The sequence below is a fragment of the Nematostella vectensis genome, chromosome 4 (assembly GCF_932526225.1).
Source record: "Nematostella vectensis chromosome 4, jaNemVect1.1, whole genome shotgun sequence".
In the NCBI taxonomy this organism is placed as follows: Eukaryota; Metazoa; Cnidaria; class Anthozoa; order Actiniaria; family Edwardsiidae; genus Nematostella; species Nematostella vectensis.
The window spans coordinates 3,420,439-3,437,844 of NC_064037.1; the positions used below are offsets into that span (position 1 = coordinate 3,420,439).

The 17,406-nt window shown below is 35.5% G+C and overlaps 1 protein-coding gene across 5 annotated transcripts; it reads right to left on the reverse strand.

The window, feature by feature from the left end:
* Positions 1–714: 714 nt before the first annotated feature.
* LOC5507542 (nuclear receptor-binding protein) lies at positions 715–17,229 on the reverse strand. 5 transcript variants are annotated; one of them, XM_048727008.1, is made up of 21 exons: positions 16,947–17,226; positions 15,643–15,765; positions 14,901–14,945; positions 11,105–11,146; positions 10,516–10,668; positions 9,239–9,279; positions 8,350–8,444; positions 7,919–7,999; positions 6,906–6,970; positions 6,362–6,454; positions 6,069–6,152; positions 4,969–5,029; positions 4,056–4,146; positions 3,345–3,395; positions 2,991–3,050; positions 2,725–2,797; positions 2,399–2,452; positions 2,260–2,323; positions 1,842–1,897; positions 1,536–1,609; positions 715–1,112 (listed from the first exon to the last, which is right to left on the reverse strand). In XM_048727008.1, exons 1-20 carry the CDS (start codon positions 17,070–17,072, stop codon positions 1,562–1,564), a joined length of 1,506 nt encoding a protein of 501 aa, XP_048582965.1. In that variant the 5' UTR covers positions 17,073–17,226; the 3' UTR covers positions 715–1,112; positions 1,536–1,561. The 5 variants fall into 5 exon arrangements, with proteins under 5 accessions (XP_048582965.1, XP_048582966.1, XP_048582968.1 ...); XM_048727009.1 differs by having other exon boundaries at positions 4,981–5,029; positions 16,947–17,225; XM_048727011.1 differs by lacking the exon at positions 2,399–2,452 and having other exon boundaries at positions 16,947–17,229.
* Between the last annotated feature and the right edge of the window lie 177 nt (positions 17,230–17,406).

Sequence of the window (17,406 nt, forward strand, 5' to 3'; positions counted from 1 at the left end):
ATTATATTAATACCAATAATGCTGTTTAAACGATTTTTATCTTTTTACTTTATTTCACCTTTTTTTATTCTGCCTTATTATCATTTTTATTCTGCCTTATTATTATTTGTATTATTATTTATTTATTATTATTATTATTTCTATTATTATTTTATTTTATGTTTTTTATTTATTTATTTATTTTTTTATTTTTTAATTTTTTTATTTATTTATTTTAGTTAATTAATTAATTAACGTATTTATTTATACAATTAATTTATATCCACAGTGATGGTAACCCCTTTGTGGATTAACAATGTAGATGTAGATAGATAGATAGATAGATGTAGATATATATATAGATAGATAGATATATATAGATATAGATATATATAGATAGATAGATATATATATATATATATATATATATATATATATATATATATATATATATATATATATATATAGATAGATAGATAGATATAGATATATATATAAGAAAAAGATTGTAGTCTAGACAAGAATAACTGTCGCGTTTGAATCTTATCAGCTTATGTGGAAACTGAGCACGGACCCAGGGAAAAATTATCAGGGCCGTAGCAATATTTGGAAAAATTATAAGGAAATGACAAGGGCGTGGCTGTTACCCCAATATTTTCTTAATGTTTCTGTATTGCGCCCCCCCTCCCAATATTTCGAGGCCTTTGACACACATCAACTACAAAAAGCGACAAAGTCACTAAATATTTCTTTATTTATATTTTTAATATTTTTTTACATAAATTAACACACTTGAATGTACATTACACAATAACAAAGTCGTTTAGTCTTTTTTTATATCCAAAAGTATTTACAAATTGTAAAATAATAGGCTATATACTCTATAAGAGGGAATTAATTCATTTTATAGCATCACAATAAAGGACCTTAGTGGGAACCTTATGTAATACGACTAATACCGACTCCACGAGCATCCTGTGAACACAGGTATGCCGAGGGTGTCAAATAACGTAACACGACGTATAAAACCTAGTCACTGTTATAGTTCGTATCATCTTTTCTATTATCTATGTCTATATCGTCCTTGAAATCCTCTAATTCCAATATTTTGTCATCACTTGGGAAGGCTTGGCCTGGAAAAAAAAGGTAGAATACCTATCAAGTTCAATTTTTTCATGGGCCGCCTGGATTGCGATGGCCTGTTTCCCAAATATTGAATCTGAGCGCTAAAGCGAGGTTTCTAAAGTTAAAAGTTTGATAACAATCCCCTTGCAAATATTCGCAACCTATACAGTTAGCTTTAGGTTTTATCGCAAGACGAGAAAAAAATATTGCGAGGTTGGAACAAGTATCGATTTTGATTGGGACTTCGCTCACATGCGCAATAGCATAGTTTTGATGAAGTGAAAACGACCTAGACTGACCACCTGACCAGGTGATTACTGAGAAAATAGACGCCCCAGGCGCTGTTATCTTGCGCATCTTTAACGCTGATCTCTGAGATCAGGTAAATGAGCGTCGTGCAATGCGTTGGTCAAGTGGGTGATCTTACTTACGCCATGGTCAGACAGCGTGGCTTGTGCTACCTCAGTGCGTCTTCCATCACTTTGGCGAGATTTTCTCTATCCATCTAAAGGCACACAGACAACCAAACATCAGATTATGTCATGTAGGACTATCAGACTATGATATATAGGAGTATGTGTATATGCAGTGCAAACTCGAGGATGCTTACAATAAATTTGGCTGCTCAGGGCAAATCTCAAAGCGTGCACTATTGAATATTGCGTACTTAAAAATCTTGGCAAGCAAAATGGCCCATATCAAGATATGGCGCAAAGCAATTTGGGTAACTAGCTTACCCTATTAGCGAATCCATACAAGATCAATTCATCTGCAAGTTCTAGCGGGTTTTCACCTGAAAACAACATTGAAGAGCTTATGAGAAACACAGGCCAGATTTGACGTCACTGTTCACGTTTTATATACCGGTTTTGACGTCACAGTTCACGTGTTATATAAACCGGTTTTGAATTCATAGGTCACGTGTTATATACCGGTTTTGAAATCACATATCACATGTTATATACCGGTTTTGAAATCACATATCACATGTTATATACCGGTTTTGAAATCGAGGGTCACGTGTGTTATAACGGTTTTGACATCACAGGAAACTTCCTCCTGGATATGTTTGAGTTAGAAGTCACATGTCACAAATAAGTTTTGGAGTAACACGTTTAACACCGGTTTAGACGTCACAGGTCACATGTTACATACCAATTTTGACGTCACAGGTGAGCTGCCTGTTCATCTTGTCGTCTAGTTTGAGTGTCACGGTCAGCTATAAGGATACGAGATGTGGCAATCAGAATCAACTCATGATTGTTTTGTGCACTTTGTTAAAGTCTCTACAAACCCTTTTGCCATCTCCGGTCTCGAGTGCTTTGGCGTCGCAGCGCACATTTATAACCTGCGTCACAAAAACCAGCCAATGAGGTTTTGTAAAAAAAAAAAGCCAATGATGTTTTAGAATAGGCACTTTCTCCATTTCCTCCTATACCGGCCTCAAACGGCCACACAAAAGATCTTGGAAACCCTAGAAAGTGGAAAATTTCATAATATTTTGTGTTGGAGCCCTGGGACATAAAAAAAAAACATATATTTCCGTTTTCTGACAAACAAGACTGCCTGTTAATTGTCTTAAAATGATAAATTAAGACGGTATGCCATCATAACACTCACCCGTCTAGTTTCCTCTTCGTATGACTCCTGGTTGATGCTCTGCACCTCGGGGTCGTTTGCAGGGGATTTAGGTCTGCCGGATAAACAGAGTGTGAGTACGGCAGCCATATAATATACTAATACTATCAATTCATTTCAAAGTATTTCTCTGTCATATGAACTGTCATATGAATATAATAAACGAAGGTGGAAAATGTGTAGGTCTTAGCTGGAAGACACTACTATAAAATCCGTCACTATGTGCAGGGTGTGGTGTTAATACTGACCTTTGCCACGGTGTAGACTTCTGCACTTGTTCCACGCCTGTCAAGGGATACAGACCATTTCTGCAGACAAGAAAGCACAAGAATTCAAGACCTCCGCTATAATGCCCGATTTGAAATATATATACATATAAAGCATGCACTTTCGGGTTGAGCTCGTAGTGCATACTCATTAGAAAAAAATTGAAATCTATTGCCTAAAACATAATTTTTAACATGCTTGTTCTTTTATTTCTTTGCGAGGATTGTGTGAATGACAAATACCTTTTACTCATTACCATAACTAGCCACCAATCAGAGGGCAAGATTACCAGACAAGCAAATCTTGATGCAAACAACACCTCACATTATACCCACCTTACTTCCTCAAGAAACTTTTCGAGCTCAAGCGTCGGACTGTTGCCTTTTCTGTAAAAAAAAGGTTTTTGGTCAGTGGTTATTCATATTGATAGTATTAATGTTGTTATTGAAGATGATTTTAAACAGCCACGAAAAAAACCCTGAAATAATGACTTTTGAAAATGAGAACCATGTAGCTTATATACTACTAATACTATGTATACTACATAAGCAGCTTATAATCTACAAGGGAGATAAGAAGAATCCTCTAGCCAGTTTGAAGTCGATGGAGCTAGTCTCCAGCTAAGTAAGGCTTAGGTAATTTGTCTGGAAGATTTTGACAACATAAAAATATACAAAATACAGAAACACTTTTCGCTTTACAGGAATTTTGTTGCCCTTACACAGCCCCTTACGTAAAGTTCAAAGGGGAGGGGGGGGAGCAAAATCTGTGCCCCTGTATTCAATACCCCAGGTGCAAGAAGCTTGTCATTACTAGGCTTCAAATAATAGGTCTTAAGTTGCAGCAGTTTTCCGCCTGCCACCGCCTAAGCTTTTTTTACCGCATGTCTCACGTTTGCGCATTTTGTTGAAGTCTCTACAATTCCTTTTGCCACCTTCGGTCGAGCCCGTGTGTCAGACCCTTGTATCATTCCCTATGGAGTTTTTTTTTATGCTTTCAGGTTTTCGGCAGTGAGCGAGCCTCAGGAAATGGGAATATGTACTTACTTCATCAGCATCTCTGATCCATCAGCTCGCTTAATCACTGCGATAACCTTTTCAGGGTCTAAGCTCTCTTGGGTGTGGTCTGGGGACATGACTGCAATAGATGCATGACAAGCTTTCGGTCAGCTTCCACATAACATGGAACAGAGGTAGAAACATGATGAGCAAGTAAACAAATGGATTTCAAAGGCTCTGGAACCAAAGGATAGTTCAAAGTTACCACAGAACTTCTCAAATTCATTACATTTACTGTACTTATGGCAGGTCGTACCCAGGATTGGCTGGAGGGGGGGGGGGGTTGCACGGTCATAGTTATCTAATATTGGAAAATTCCATAATAAGAAGTGACCCACTTTTTGCCAACCAAGGGGGGGCATGCACCCTCCCCCCCCCACCCCCCGTACGCGCCTGCAAGGCATGATTTTGGTAGGTGCTGCCCCAATTTGCCACGGCACTGTGAAAGCAACTCAGGGTTGCAGGGAGGGCTGGGGCAAGGTAGGGATGTGCGCAACCATGCAGTTAGTTGTTAGCACGTACTTTTTATTCATCTTATTGTTATCATTATTTTTTTTATTTTTGTGACATGACCGCACTGCCGCCAGTTGCTGGATAAACATGCTAGGGCAATTACTGCATCAACGTTACTCATCAGCAAATTTGAGATAAACAAATATGAATTCTTAGCTATTAGGATGTGCTTATCCTTTCACTTACTAGTTTGCTGTCTATGAATCACTACAGAAAACAAATTGAATAGAACACCATCAACAACAATGTCATGACTATCATCATCTGTGTCATCACTGTTGCTGTTCTCTGCCAATTGCTGTTGGCATTGTTGTGATTGATAAAAACAACACTGGTAGCTGTACAGCTGTTACTCAAAGGGTACAAGTATGGAAGGTGATTTGCTTACAGGATGACGTACCATCATTGGCCACCATGCAGTGAGAAGCTAACAGCTTCAGGGAGTGAACCTGCATTAACAGACCAAGAAATTAATATAAAACCAGGTTTACAGTAACAGTTTAAAGAAGTGAACCTGCATAAACAGACCAAGGAATTGATATAGTCAGGTATACACTAACGGTTTTAGGAAGTGAACCTGCATAAACAGACCAAGGAATTGATATAAAGTCAGGTATACACTAACGGTTTTAGGAAGTGAACCTGCATAAACAGACCAAGGAATTGATATAAAGTCAGGTATACACTAACAGTTTTAGGAAGTGAACCTGTGAAACTGAATCTGCATAAGCAAATCAAGGAATGGATAAATTTAAAAATAAGCTTACAGTTTTCAGGAGAACATTTGTAACTAGTGCATGGAATGGTAAAGGTCAGGTATAAGCTTACAGGGAAAAAGCCTGTATAATCAGACCAAGGAATGGATAAATTTAAAAATAAGCTAACAGTTTTCAGGAGAACATTTGTAACTAGTGCATGGAATGGTAAAGGTCAGGTGTAAGCTTACAGGGAATAAGCGTGCATAATCAGACCAAGGAATGGGTAAATTTTAATAAGGTAACAGTTTTCAGAAGAATATTTGTAACTAGTGCACCGAATGGTAAAGGTCAGGTGTAAGCTTACAGGGAATAACGTGCATAATCAGACCAAGGAATGGGTAAATTTTAATAAGGTAACAGTTTTCAGAAGAATATTTGTAACTAGTGCACCGAATGGTAAAGGTCAGGAGTAAGCTTACAGGTTCAGGGAATAAGCCTGCATACCCTAAGCAGACCAGGGGATGGGTAAGGTAAAGTATAATTTAAGATAACCGTTTTTGGGAGTGAGACTGTGCTAACAGGGCAGGATTCCTAGAAAGCAGGTTAATGCTTAACTAGGGATGAATACTCTTTTTATCCAATCAAATGTCAAGATAGCCGTATTTATCCCTGGGTTAGCGCTAACGTGCTTTCTGTGAACCAGCCTCAGAACAAGAAATAGGTAAGCTAAAATATGAAACATAAAGTAGTCCTGAAGTTCTCAAATTGAACCCTGACAATAACGTCTCACCTCAAAGACACAGGGGTCTAATAGTAGGTCCCTGACACTAGGCCTGTCGGCTGGATTCTCTGCCAGGCAGCGATTTATAAAGTCCTAGTGTTAATAAAACAGAGTAGTCAAGTCTGTACCTGGAAAACCATCTGCTTTTTTCCTATGGGGGTTATTATTCAGACATAATTTGGGACAAATGTCTGCAGCCACAGGCCCTTCCCTCCCTTCACAATCCATGGACTCCCCCGAATAAGCTATCCATGATGGTAATAGCAAGGCAGGAATAACAACTGAAGTCCACTAAATGCTACCTTTTGCAAGGGGGACTCTAGTCCTTGTATAGCCTGAGTAATGGCTTCCTTTGGAACTGGTCCCTCAATATCATGAAGCTCCAGAGCAGCCATCTGAACAAAGACATTCAATTGTCAATTAGTATTTGGGAGAGACGTTCTATTCCTACTTGTTATATGTGTTTAAAAAATGGCATGGAATTACACTTAGGCAACTTAAGTAGACATGGCCACTTTCACAACCTCAGAACTAGACATGAGACAAAGCAGACATGCATTAAGTTCTGATTGGGAAGTAGTAACAGCTCAGTATAACATGCTTAAATTCTCTAACCTGTATTTCTTAGGGCATGAAAAAAGCAGCAGGAAACACTGGCCTAGTGCACTATCTTTAGTTTCTTACACGATCAGTCACACCCACAATTGTGAGATGAACTGAGGTGTTTCTACATATACGAACATTACAGTGACAGTGGAGTGCTTTAGAGACTTTGACTCAAAAACATATATTTACACAGTTTTGGGTTTATTTCATGGTGAAGTTACCCAAACATGCAATACATACCTCCAGGGCACACATGCCAAATGCATAAACATCCACGGCACAATCTACAATGTGGCCAGGCTGACCTGAATCAACAAGCAAGTAATTTAAGAATGTTAACCAGCAACAGACATGTAGATGTACTGCAGGAGGTGGGTAGAAGCAGAGTCAATCAAAGCTATTATATACAGAAGCAGAAGCAAGAAGAAAATATTGGGGACACAGCCATGCACTGGTCATTTTTCTTGTCAATAGGAAAAAATATTGATTTAGTGTTTTTCTTGTTTGAAACTAAACAATCTATTAAAAAGAAAGCTTCCAAATAACCATTTACAATTAGATAATTGGATAACACTAATTGAATAAAAGTTTCTGAGTACTTTGCATGAATTGGTATTAATTGAAAATGAAAAGTATCAGCCTGATTGCCAAGCAAGAGCAATGAGACAGAGATTGCAAGGGAACATGATGTCTCCGTAATTGCCTGCAATTTGTGCACCCCAAAAACAATACACAACAGGTGTGTGTGCAGGTATGGCCCGGGGTTGCCTACAACACACTAGGCGATTTTATACGCTCGTATGAGTGAATTCAATCACAGGAGATTACCGGTGGATTTAATAACCAGTATCAGATGCCTATATATCCTGTCGATTTCAGCAGTTTCACCACGACTGCAGCAGAGACCTGGCATTTTTCAGACAGCCATTGAAATTCGCTCTGATGAACAACTGACTAGAGTGTTGTAGGCATAAATCTGACACAATAAGGAATATTTCTTTATATATCTTTGCAATTTGGGTGCATTAAGTCTGTGTCTGGTTAAATTTAAATATTCAATAATCCTTGGTGCAAAGAACAAGAACTTTATTTAATTTTACAACGATTAATTTATGCTTTAGAAAGAAGATAATCAAAGTTTAATTTATAGAAAACAGAATAGGAATGTTTCTTGCTGATGTCCAAATATCTGTCAGAATTTACAACAACAACAAAAGAACTAAATGATGTCCATTTTTTAGGTTTCCTCTTACCATATTCTGGTGCTATGAAGTGCATGTTCCTGCGCTCCTCGCGGCAGGTCTTGACATGATTATGGATAGTGTCTGGTGCAACTGTAAAAGGAAAGAAAAGCAAAATTCCATCATCATACCATGCCTAAGGCAAAAAAACACTAAAATACATTATTTGTGTTAAATAAATCGGATTTTGGCTTGTTTTCAAATAGGATTTAATTTTGACAAGAGATCATCAAGTTAAAAGAGCCCATTAATATGAGGAATTGCCAAGAACATTCATCACTACATCAAGAATTATCACATTACCTTTAGAACATCAAAATGACAAAATCATTTAAATAACCAAATTCAAACACAACAGGCAAATGTCAGCATAAATTGTGACAGTCTGTTTTGTGAAAGGATCTTAAATGAGAGCACAAATTGGCTGGTTTTCGTGTACCAACCTGAGCCTATCTTGATCAAACCATTGTGCTGAATGAAGATGGTATCACATGAAAGGTTGCCGTGAACTATAGGCACATCACATCCATGGAGGTAACTGGACAAGGGACAAGGTCAAGTTTAGTTTATTCAAAATTAAGGGCTATTACAGGAGTATCCAACAGGGAGCTTACAATAACATCATAACACCTAATACCTAAAAATGAACTTTAACCATGCACTCACTCATACATTCATGGCTACATTTCTAATGTGTCAAAACATAAGATCTTATATAATTTTGTTCTAATAAAAATAATATATTTTGTTCTAATTTAAATAATCATATGCAGTTAATGTTTACAGTTCCACTAAAAAACTGCTTTGTATTCATTATATCAAGGGACAGTTATTGATCTGATTTGTAAAAAACACTTTCCCAGTAGTCACTTACACTTTCTAACAAACTAGACTTTTGCAGCGGTATCAATGGGATAGGACAATAACACAATGGGTTGAACCTACTTTAAATCTAAATATATTTTAGGTGCTTTGACAAGTCCTAAAATGGATATAATCAATATGGGACCCAAAACTGATATATAATTCATGACGAGCAGAGGGCTAATATAAACACATCAAATTATTCTATTCCCAAGTTTTCTTTACTTATTTTTAAAATTTCACACTTATTACTAACACTTCCTCTGTAAAATAGAAATTTGAGTATTTTTTTTGTTCAAAAGCCATGGTTAAATTTAAATAATACAACTAAAAAAATCAAACAACAAGAAAACATAAGTTATTTTAAAAGTTCTATTTCTGGTGATAATTGATTTATTTTCTTTTAGAATAGAAAGAGGATAAAAAAAGCATTGGTTGGGGTCAGCTAAGATCTTTAGAATATCTCACCTCAATGCTGAGAGAATTTGGCGGCACCAGCGTTTCCACACCTAACGAAAATACACAATGCACAAGTTGTGAGCTGGAAGCTAATAGAAGCAAAAACTTTGTATGATCTTAGGATTTAAATGCAGGAAGAATCTAGCATTTGATTCTTAGCATGTAAAAGATGTTGATGAAATACCCAAGCAGTGCCAGTCAATCAGGGTGAGCCAATAAAATGGTAATGGATCAATAGAGTACCCCATACAAGTGTGCTAAAACCTCAACAATTAAATATCATTTACAGGGAATATTGGACAAAATTAAATTAACACCCAGAAAAAAAAAATTTATTACATGGAGTTTAAGAAACATGTTAGTAAAGGTATAGATGGATGATGTGTCAAGAAAAAAATAACAAGAATAAAAAGTGAAACCATTATAGCATTTTTTTTGCAATGCATAAATTGTATGTAAAGTGTTAATGACACTATACTGTAAATAGTTTTTGCAAATCAATTCTTCTATATTGTTGGTCTTAACTTGGCTGGCTTAACCTTTACTTCTAAATCTTAATTAAAAATATTCTGAAATTAATTAAAATTTGCTTTAAAAGTAGCCACTAAGTGAAATTAGTCAATTCCTATATACTGGTAGATCATTGAGTTTATTGTTAATGACAGAAGTACTAAGAGAATTTATTGTAAGTTGAAAGTGTATATACAGGCAAATAAAACAAATAAGCTTCCTGCCACAGAAACCATATTTTTTTTGTTTTTAATGATTTAAACTATAAAGTTTTGAACAATAAACATCAACTTCCATCACCAAATTCAGAATCATTGACTCCTTGAATCATAGAATGATTTTGAAATCCTTCTGCATATTTTTTGTCTGACATTGTTTGCTTTGTTACTTATCTTTCTTATTTTTTGTCAGACAATGTTTGCTATGTTTTTATCTTTCTTATGCTCTATCGAATTCACTTGAAAATCAACCACATAAAACCTTTCAATTGGATTTTGCTAGACATACTGTAAGGGATGGAGCAATGTTCCTCTAACCAGTGCCTCTCGCTACCAGGTTCTAAGTTCAGCTACCAGCTGACTTTGTGAAATCTGTCATTTAAACTTTGCTTAGTAGAACTACTGCTGACATTTAATTATTTAGAACTTTTTGGTGAGATTTATCTAAAGTCACTTAGACATCATTTTTATTTGACCATGTAACAATATATAATTATATTTGACCTTGATTAAGTGAAAGCCGTAATGTCACTTGTAATCATAAAAAAATAAACTTACTTTCTCATTCATTGTCTTGTAATTATTTTTTCGCGTCTTTTTCAGGAACTGTTTTAGAGACCCAGACGTCATGTACTCCGTGATGAAGATGACTCGAGCTTTCTCGCCCTGGACATCTGTCCAGAATCTGTGAAAACTCACAATATTTGGGTGCTACAAGAAAAGCGACACTATTAGCATTTATAAAAAAAAAATAATAATAAGCATAGTATTCAAATATACAGTAACTTGCCTAAATGCATCACATTAAAAGCATTTTAAAAATCATAGATGCCCCCCCTGGTAAGCATCTCCAGTGTATGGTTCCCCCTCCCCCTTGGCAGGAATCCTGTAGAAATTTTGGACATCTTTCATACTAGCAAAACAAATACAGTACAACTGTGAACAGCTAAAATATAATTTTGCTGGTTTATTGTCTTTCAACGAGTCACAAACAATAATTTGGATGCTTTTACTGTAGTTGTAAGGATATGCTTCCATTTGACTGTTTCAAAATCTAGCAATATGATTGGTTGAAATAAACATTCTATCCATAAATTTACTGTTCATGGTTCAACTGGTTGCATTGCAACCTCTTTATCAGACTCACATCAAGCTGGATCAAGTTCTCAAACACTTTCTTGACAGTTTCCTGAAAAACAGAAATATTATTGAGAATATTGTACAAAACGAACCAAGCCACTGTATGTAAAATAATGTGTTGGGAAACTCAAGGACAAATTAAAAGGAATTGGGATCCATATTCAAAATACCAGAGCTAATTTTTTTATTTTTTTGCTTGTTGCAGCAAGTGAATCGAGGCAGCTAATACAATCTAACCAAAGTATCCAAATCATGTAGCCAGTCATGACTTCTTTACAAGCTGGGGGAAATTTTGGTGTCATCAGCATGACTAGTAAAAAATGTGTGGAATGCTTATCGTCTTCTGACAAATCACAAGTGAAAAAAACGGGCACTTGTTAAAGTTTTTAAAACCTTTCACTTATATCAATCTAGCCAAAACAAAGCATAGATAAACTTTCAAATTCTGAAAAGGGAATTGAATTTGATCAAAATTTGAATTTTCTACAGATCTTTGAAAATTTTGGCCACGCGAAAGAAGATTGAATCGAGTGAATAATTCCAAGTTTTTGGGGAAAATCTGACACAACCTATTTTCCTTAAATCCGTTAAAATTTAGAGACGGCAATACCACAAAATATTGGCGAATTGTTTTCTATTGCAATGCTTCCCACAATAAAGCAAAGAATAATTTAAAGTCGAGAATTGTATGGGAAAAAAGAAAATATTGTTTTATTGTAGGTTTCAAAAACAGCGCGTGCTCGTGAGAATGTCGCCATTCTTGATTGCGAATGCAGCATGCGTGCACAAAGCAAAAACAATTTAAAAACTAAAAAATATCTGCTTTATTTTTGACTACCAGGTTGAGATGACGGTAAAAGTTGTAACCACACAACATTCTTCATCAATAACTAAAAAAACATGAAGACGGGAACCGGTTTTATAGTGCGCGCATATGTTTTCTCATGGTTGACATCTCGATCTAATGTACGTCACAAATGACTGGAACCGGGCCTTTCAGTTCACGGCCTTTTTTCTGAAGGTTGACCAAAATACCTCAATATTACAGATTTTAGTTATTCGCTCGAACCCGTGTTTTAAAGGGTCCATAAGAGCCACATACCATTCGGAAGATGAAAAAATAAAGAATTGACAAAGTCTATCAACTCTCAAAGGTTATATGGACTTTAAGACCTGTTTCTTGTTGACTGTTTGCAAATCTAATATTTGATTGGTCAAAACAGACAATATACATACTTCCACCGTTCATGGTTTTACTGGTCTTGCTGTAAGGTTGGTTTTCATATAATTGTTAGGATCAGGGCTGGTGCAATAAAGTAGACAAATCCATTCTGCTAAGAATTATTGCACTCTTATGCACTGGCCTTGATAATACTAATCATACAGGTAAAAGCCTTAAGGACCCACCCTGGAATATTGATAATTGTGCAATGGATTACAAGGATTTCCCAAAACAGTGCTCTTTCACTTATCAATTTTATAACTAACCTGTACAAATGTTTTAACATTCTACAGAATAAACAGACTTTGGACACAAGTACAGTAGAGTTACACAAGGTGCAGTTTAGTATGTAAACTATAAATGTATATAAAAAAAATTAATGCCAAAGGCCCAAATAGTTGTGATTGTTAACCAGAAGAATGAATACATTACACCAAAAACTGGTATTCAACTCTGCCAATTTTTTGTCTTTAATAAGACTTATCCAGGGCAGACTCTGCCCTGAAGAAGTTTTATTAAAAACGAAAATTTGGCAGAGTCGAATACCAGTTTTTGGTGTATTGGGTATAAAGATGTCTAAAAGTATTCTAATCTGATCCATGGAATGGATAATGAGATCCCCATTTTCCAGGAAACCCAGACTTGTGAGCATGATGCAATTGTGCCTGCTATATGCCAACAACTCTTGCCAAGGCAATTGCTACCAAAAACTGACAAATTTACACTTACAAATTATTTGATATAAACTACAGTAAAAATAGTTACCCACTAAGTACAGTAATTACCCCACTAACACAACTGCTATGCCAGGAACCATTACATTAATGTTTAAATTTAACAATGTATATTTTAATGCATTCTACAAATGACAGGCCCTCTGAAAGTTTAAGGAATTATTTTTAATTGAACAGAGTTTTAAGGTCTATTTCACAAAAACATGGAATTCAGTGGGAAATTCTAATTGTTTAAAAGGCAAATACTTCCTTTTATTGAGTTGTAGTTTCAGATTTTGGCAAAATACTGGTGTACAATCATTGATCAATTAGGGTAACAATTGCTCTACAAAAAAACAAAATTAACTACAGTTGTGGATCACTTGCATAATAATATTTCACAAATTTGTCTGCTGAATGCTTTAGATTTTCTGCAATAAATGACATATGCATAGTTTAAAACTGCACCTTTGGTAGAATTCAAACAGCTAAAAATACGGTCAAAGGTACTTATTGGCCTAATAATTTTTTTTTTATTCGGATTAAATTATGCCAAAAGTAACTTTTATGAAAATTACCTGGATGGACTTTTTAAAAAATTTGGCTAAAATAAATTTGGATTTTGCACACTTTTGGGTTAATACTTAATTCCACAGGCCTGAACAGGAAAGAAAATCCCAGATAGCCTGCTAGTAAAAGGTGATTTTCATTCATAAGATGGGGGAGGAGTAGAGGAGGCTTGATACATCATTGAGATACAGCAGATGAAAACATATTGATTACTAGGTTGTGATGATTAATTGATTGAGTTAAAGACAATGCACAAATCCCTTCAATCAATCAATAGACAAAGTTCAACTCATGGGTCTTTTTATTCTTGATTCTATTTCAATGGTTTGAAAGCATTATCTTGAGTATCACATATTACCTATTTGTGATAAACATATACCATAGGTATTGCTACTGGTTATTACTTTTTTGTTGAGTTTTGCTATAAACCTGAAGAAAATCATTTACTGTTTAAATACAGCATTAATGTGTTAAAGTAAGAAAAAAATTTATATTTTAAATAATATTTATAACAAAAAGAAGGCCTTATGTAGTGAGCTATAGTAAGAAAAATAATAGTTCATTTAATCCTTTGGCAGCCAAGGGCAGATATAAAGGAAGGTTACGCATACAGTACATCTCCCATTCGAAAAACACTGAGCAAGTTACTGTAATAAAACTTTATAAAATCTTGAAAACAAGAGAAAAAAATTACTGTATTTATGAGCGAATAACATCCAGATAAATTGAATGAGGCCATCGCATAAATGGCATTCTCATACAAAAACTTGAAAAGCATGGTGATTGAAGTGATTTGTTTTAAGATAAAAAAAAAAACTATTTTATACTGTTGTTCAAATTGTAAATTATTAGGTGAAACTTCACCTCACCAAGTCTTGAGGGTCAAAAAGCAACCAGAAGTGACAAATATATTGGTGTAACGATACAGAACCAATTTTTTATAAAGAAATAATAGGCAAAGAGAGAAAAGAAGGAATAGAGAAAAGAAGAGATGTGAAGAGAAGGAAAAAGTGTTAGCTTTACTGTAGGTCTTTTACGGCATCCAAAAGAAAGGACATGGTCAAAAATCAGTTTGCCTTGATTTATGAACCAAGTATAAAACATGAATATTAAACAAGAGTAACTTCAAATAGCGTAACTTCTGACTATGTCCCACTTTAGGTGATGGATCAAGTATGGTTAGTTAAGGATTAAAAGATTGTTAAATAATAAAAGGGTTAAAATCAAGAAATATAAAAAAGTGTTTAACTTATTGGCTTTAATTTAAAGTTAAGAATTATAACAGTGAGAAGTCTCACCTCGTCTTTGCCTACTATCATCCAACCAATAGCATTGGACCAAATCTACACAGGGGGCCGCATAGGATGAAAGGGTTAACAACGCAACATCAATTTATTGGAATAATTATGACAAGTCATACAATACAATGTTTTGTGACAACATTAAGGAATATAGTGTAAAAACAGACACATCACAGTGGTAGTAATTATTATATCATGTGTATCATACATATTAAGAAATTACAGTATAGAGCAGTGTTTAAAAAAACAAAATATGATGGAAAAAATGTCCCTCTGGTATTTATTATGTGCATGATCTCTGTCTCGTTAAAAAAAGGAACAAAATTTGTTCAGAAGACTGCAAACAAATGGCATTTATTTCTGCTGTCTGTAAAGTGAACTTAACCTATGTCTGGAAGCTGAATTTAAATTTTGAGGTCTGTAAACTCTATCTTTAAATTGAAAAAAAAAAGCTTTATCTACTACATATGTCTGGCTTTTAACAAATATACACAACAGTCATGTTTTACACTCAGTCACAAATATATATATATATAAACAAAAGTTGACAAAAAAGTGCAATATACTTTGATAGAATGGACAAATCACATCCTGGTTATAAGGACTGGTAAATGCATTGTATTTACAGTAAAAGCAGTGCTATTCAGTTTTATATGTAACCCAAGAAGTCATTACATTTTACAGTACCAGCAGTGGACAAAATCTTTTGATAAATAAATACCAAAAAATGAATACTTACTTCTTGACTTTTGAAATCCTTTCTTTCTGAAAATTGCACTTCATTCCAGACAACCTCAACACCTTCCTCAGTGTCCATTGCCAGGTAGGCATGGTCAATACCAGGAACATCTCGCTGCATTACCTATAATGGCACAATTTTTGGCATAAATGGTTTGAGCTAGCAGCTATGTTCTCTGGACCATGTTGTTTAGTGCCTCGATCTAGAGTTTATGTTCTCTGGACCATGTTGTTTAGTGCCTTGATCTTGAGTTTATGTTCTCTAGACCATGTTGTTTAGTGCCTCGATCTAGAGTTTATGTTCTCTGGACCATGTTGTTTAGTGCCTTGATCTAGAGTTTATGTTCTCTGTACCATGTTGTTTAGTGCCTCGATCTAGAGTTTATGTTCTCTGGACCATGTTGTTTAGTGCCTTGATCTAGAGTTTATGTTCTCTGGACCATGTTGTTTAGTGCCTCGATCTAGAGTTTATGTTCTCTGGACCATGTTGTTTAGTGCCTTGATCTAGAGTTTATGAAGGGTGTTTGCATACACTACGCACTTTGTAACATTTTGCCCTTATCTAGAAAGATTGGAATAAAAGTCTGAATTGTTGGCAATATTTATTGCATATGTGTTACGTTTAGTCACAGTCATTTTGACCTCAGCCACACTATGCACTTGAGCTATGTATGTAAGTAATGACTGCTTAATTAACTGAGGCAAACATTACTTTCCAATTGTTAGGTGGTTCATTTGCGTCACCAAGCAACAAGGTAAGGCATTACACTCTACCAAGTACCCGACAATGTGACAGCTTTTGGAGTTTGATTCTTGGTCGCACTTTTTTAAAACACTTAGCAATCAGATTTCACAATGTTAAACATGCAAGGGGGGACATAAAAACAGAATGCCACAAACTAACTTAGCATGTAACAAGCAAAATGGTACTGTACTGCGATGCACTAGAAACGGTGGGTAGGCAGTCGTCTTTTAGCTCAAGCACACATAGCGAGAAAGAGGCCAGACCCCAAAGGAGGAGTACAGTGTAAACGCGGTTTTTCGCTGTTATTTATAAATTAACTACAACACTTAATACAAGAACACTCTAGCTAAATTTTAACGAGGGAATATCTTCTTTGAAAACACCGAGTAAATGAAAAAAAAAGCACGAGCAAAAACGGCATAATGTTGAAGCTTTTATTTGGTCCCAGTTGATTTCCAAATGATAGTGAGTCAAAAAATCCTTTACTTCTCTTGAAATCTACAGAGATAAAAGCTTTGGGCTGTAAAGAGAGGGAGTGTGTTTACGACAGCAATGTTTACCTCCTGTCGCCTCTTCTCCCATCGCCCGCAAGGACTTTGTTCAACAACATCGTCATCTTCATCATCATCACTTTCGTCTCCCGAATGTTCGACAACCGTCTCTGTAATCGTCAAATTACTGGTCATGTCCTTCTTTTCGATTAAGGCTATAGTCTTTTGGGTGACACGGAAATTTGAAGCAATGAAATGGTTGTTGGATTGAGCTATTTGATGGCGTCGGAAGTTTCAAGATGGCGGGTATTCTGCTGTCAACCCGCGTTAGACTGGGTCTACCGTCAAGGCCTTTGCATAAGTAATAACTTGCGTCGCCCTTCGCCCTACATTAGCTTAAATAAATAGGTACGCCTTACTATTTTTTCTTAAATCATTCTTGTTTTTTTTAACATTTTAATTTCTTTTTTTATTTGACGCTCCATGCTCTCTTTTTTTTTTTTCCGGAGTTGAAAGTGCAACGGGTTGC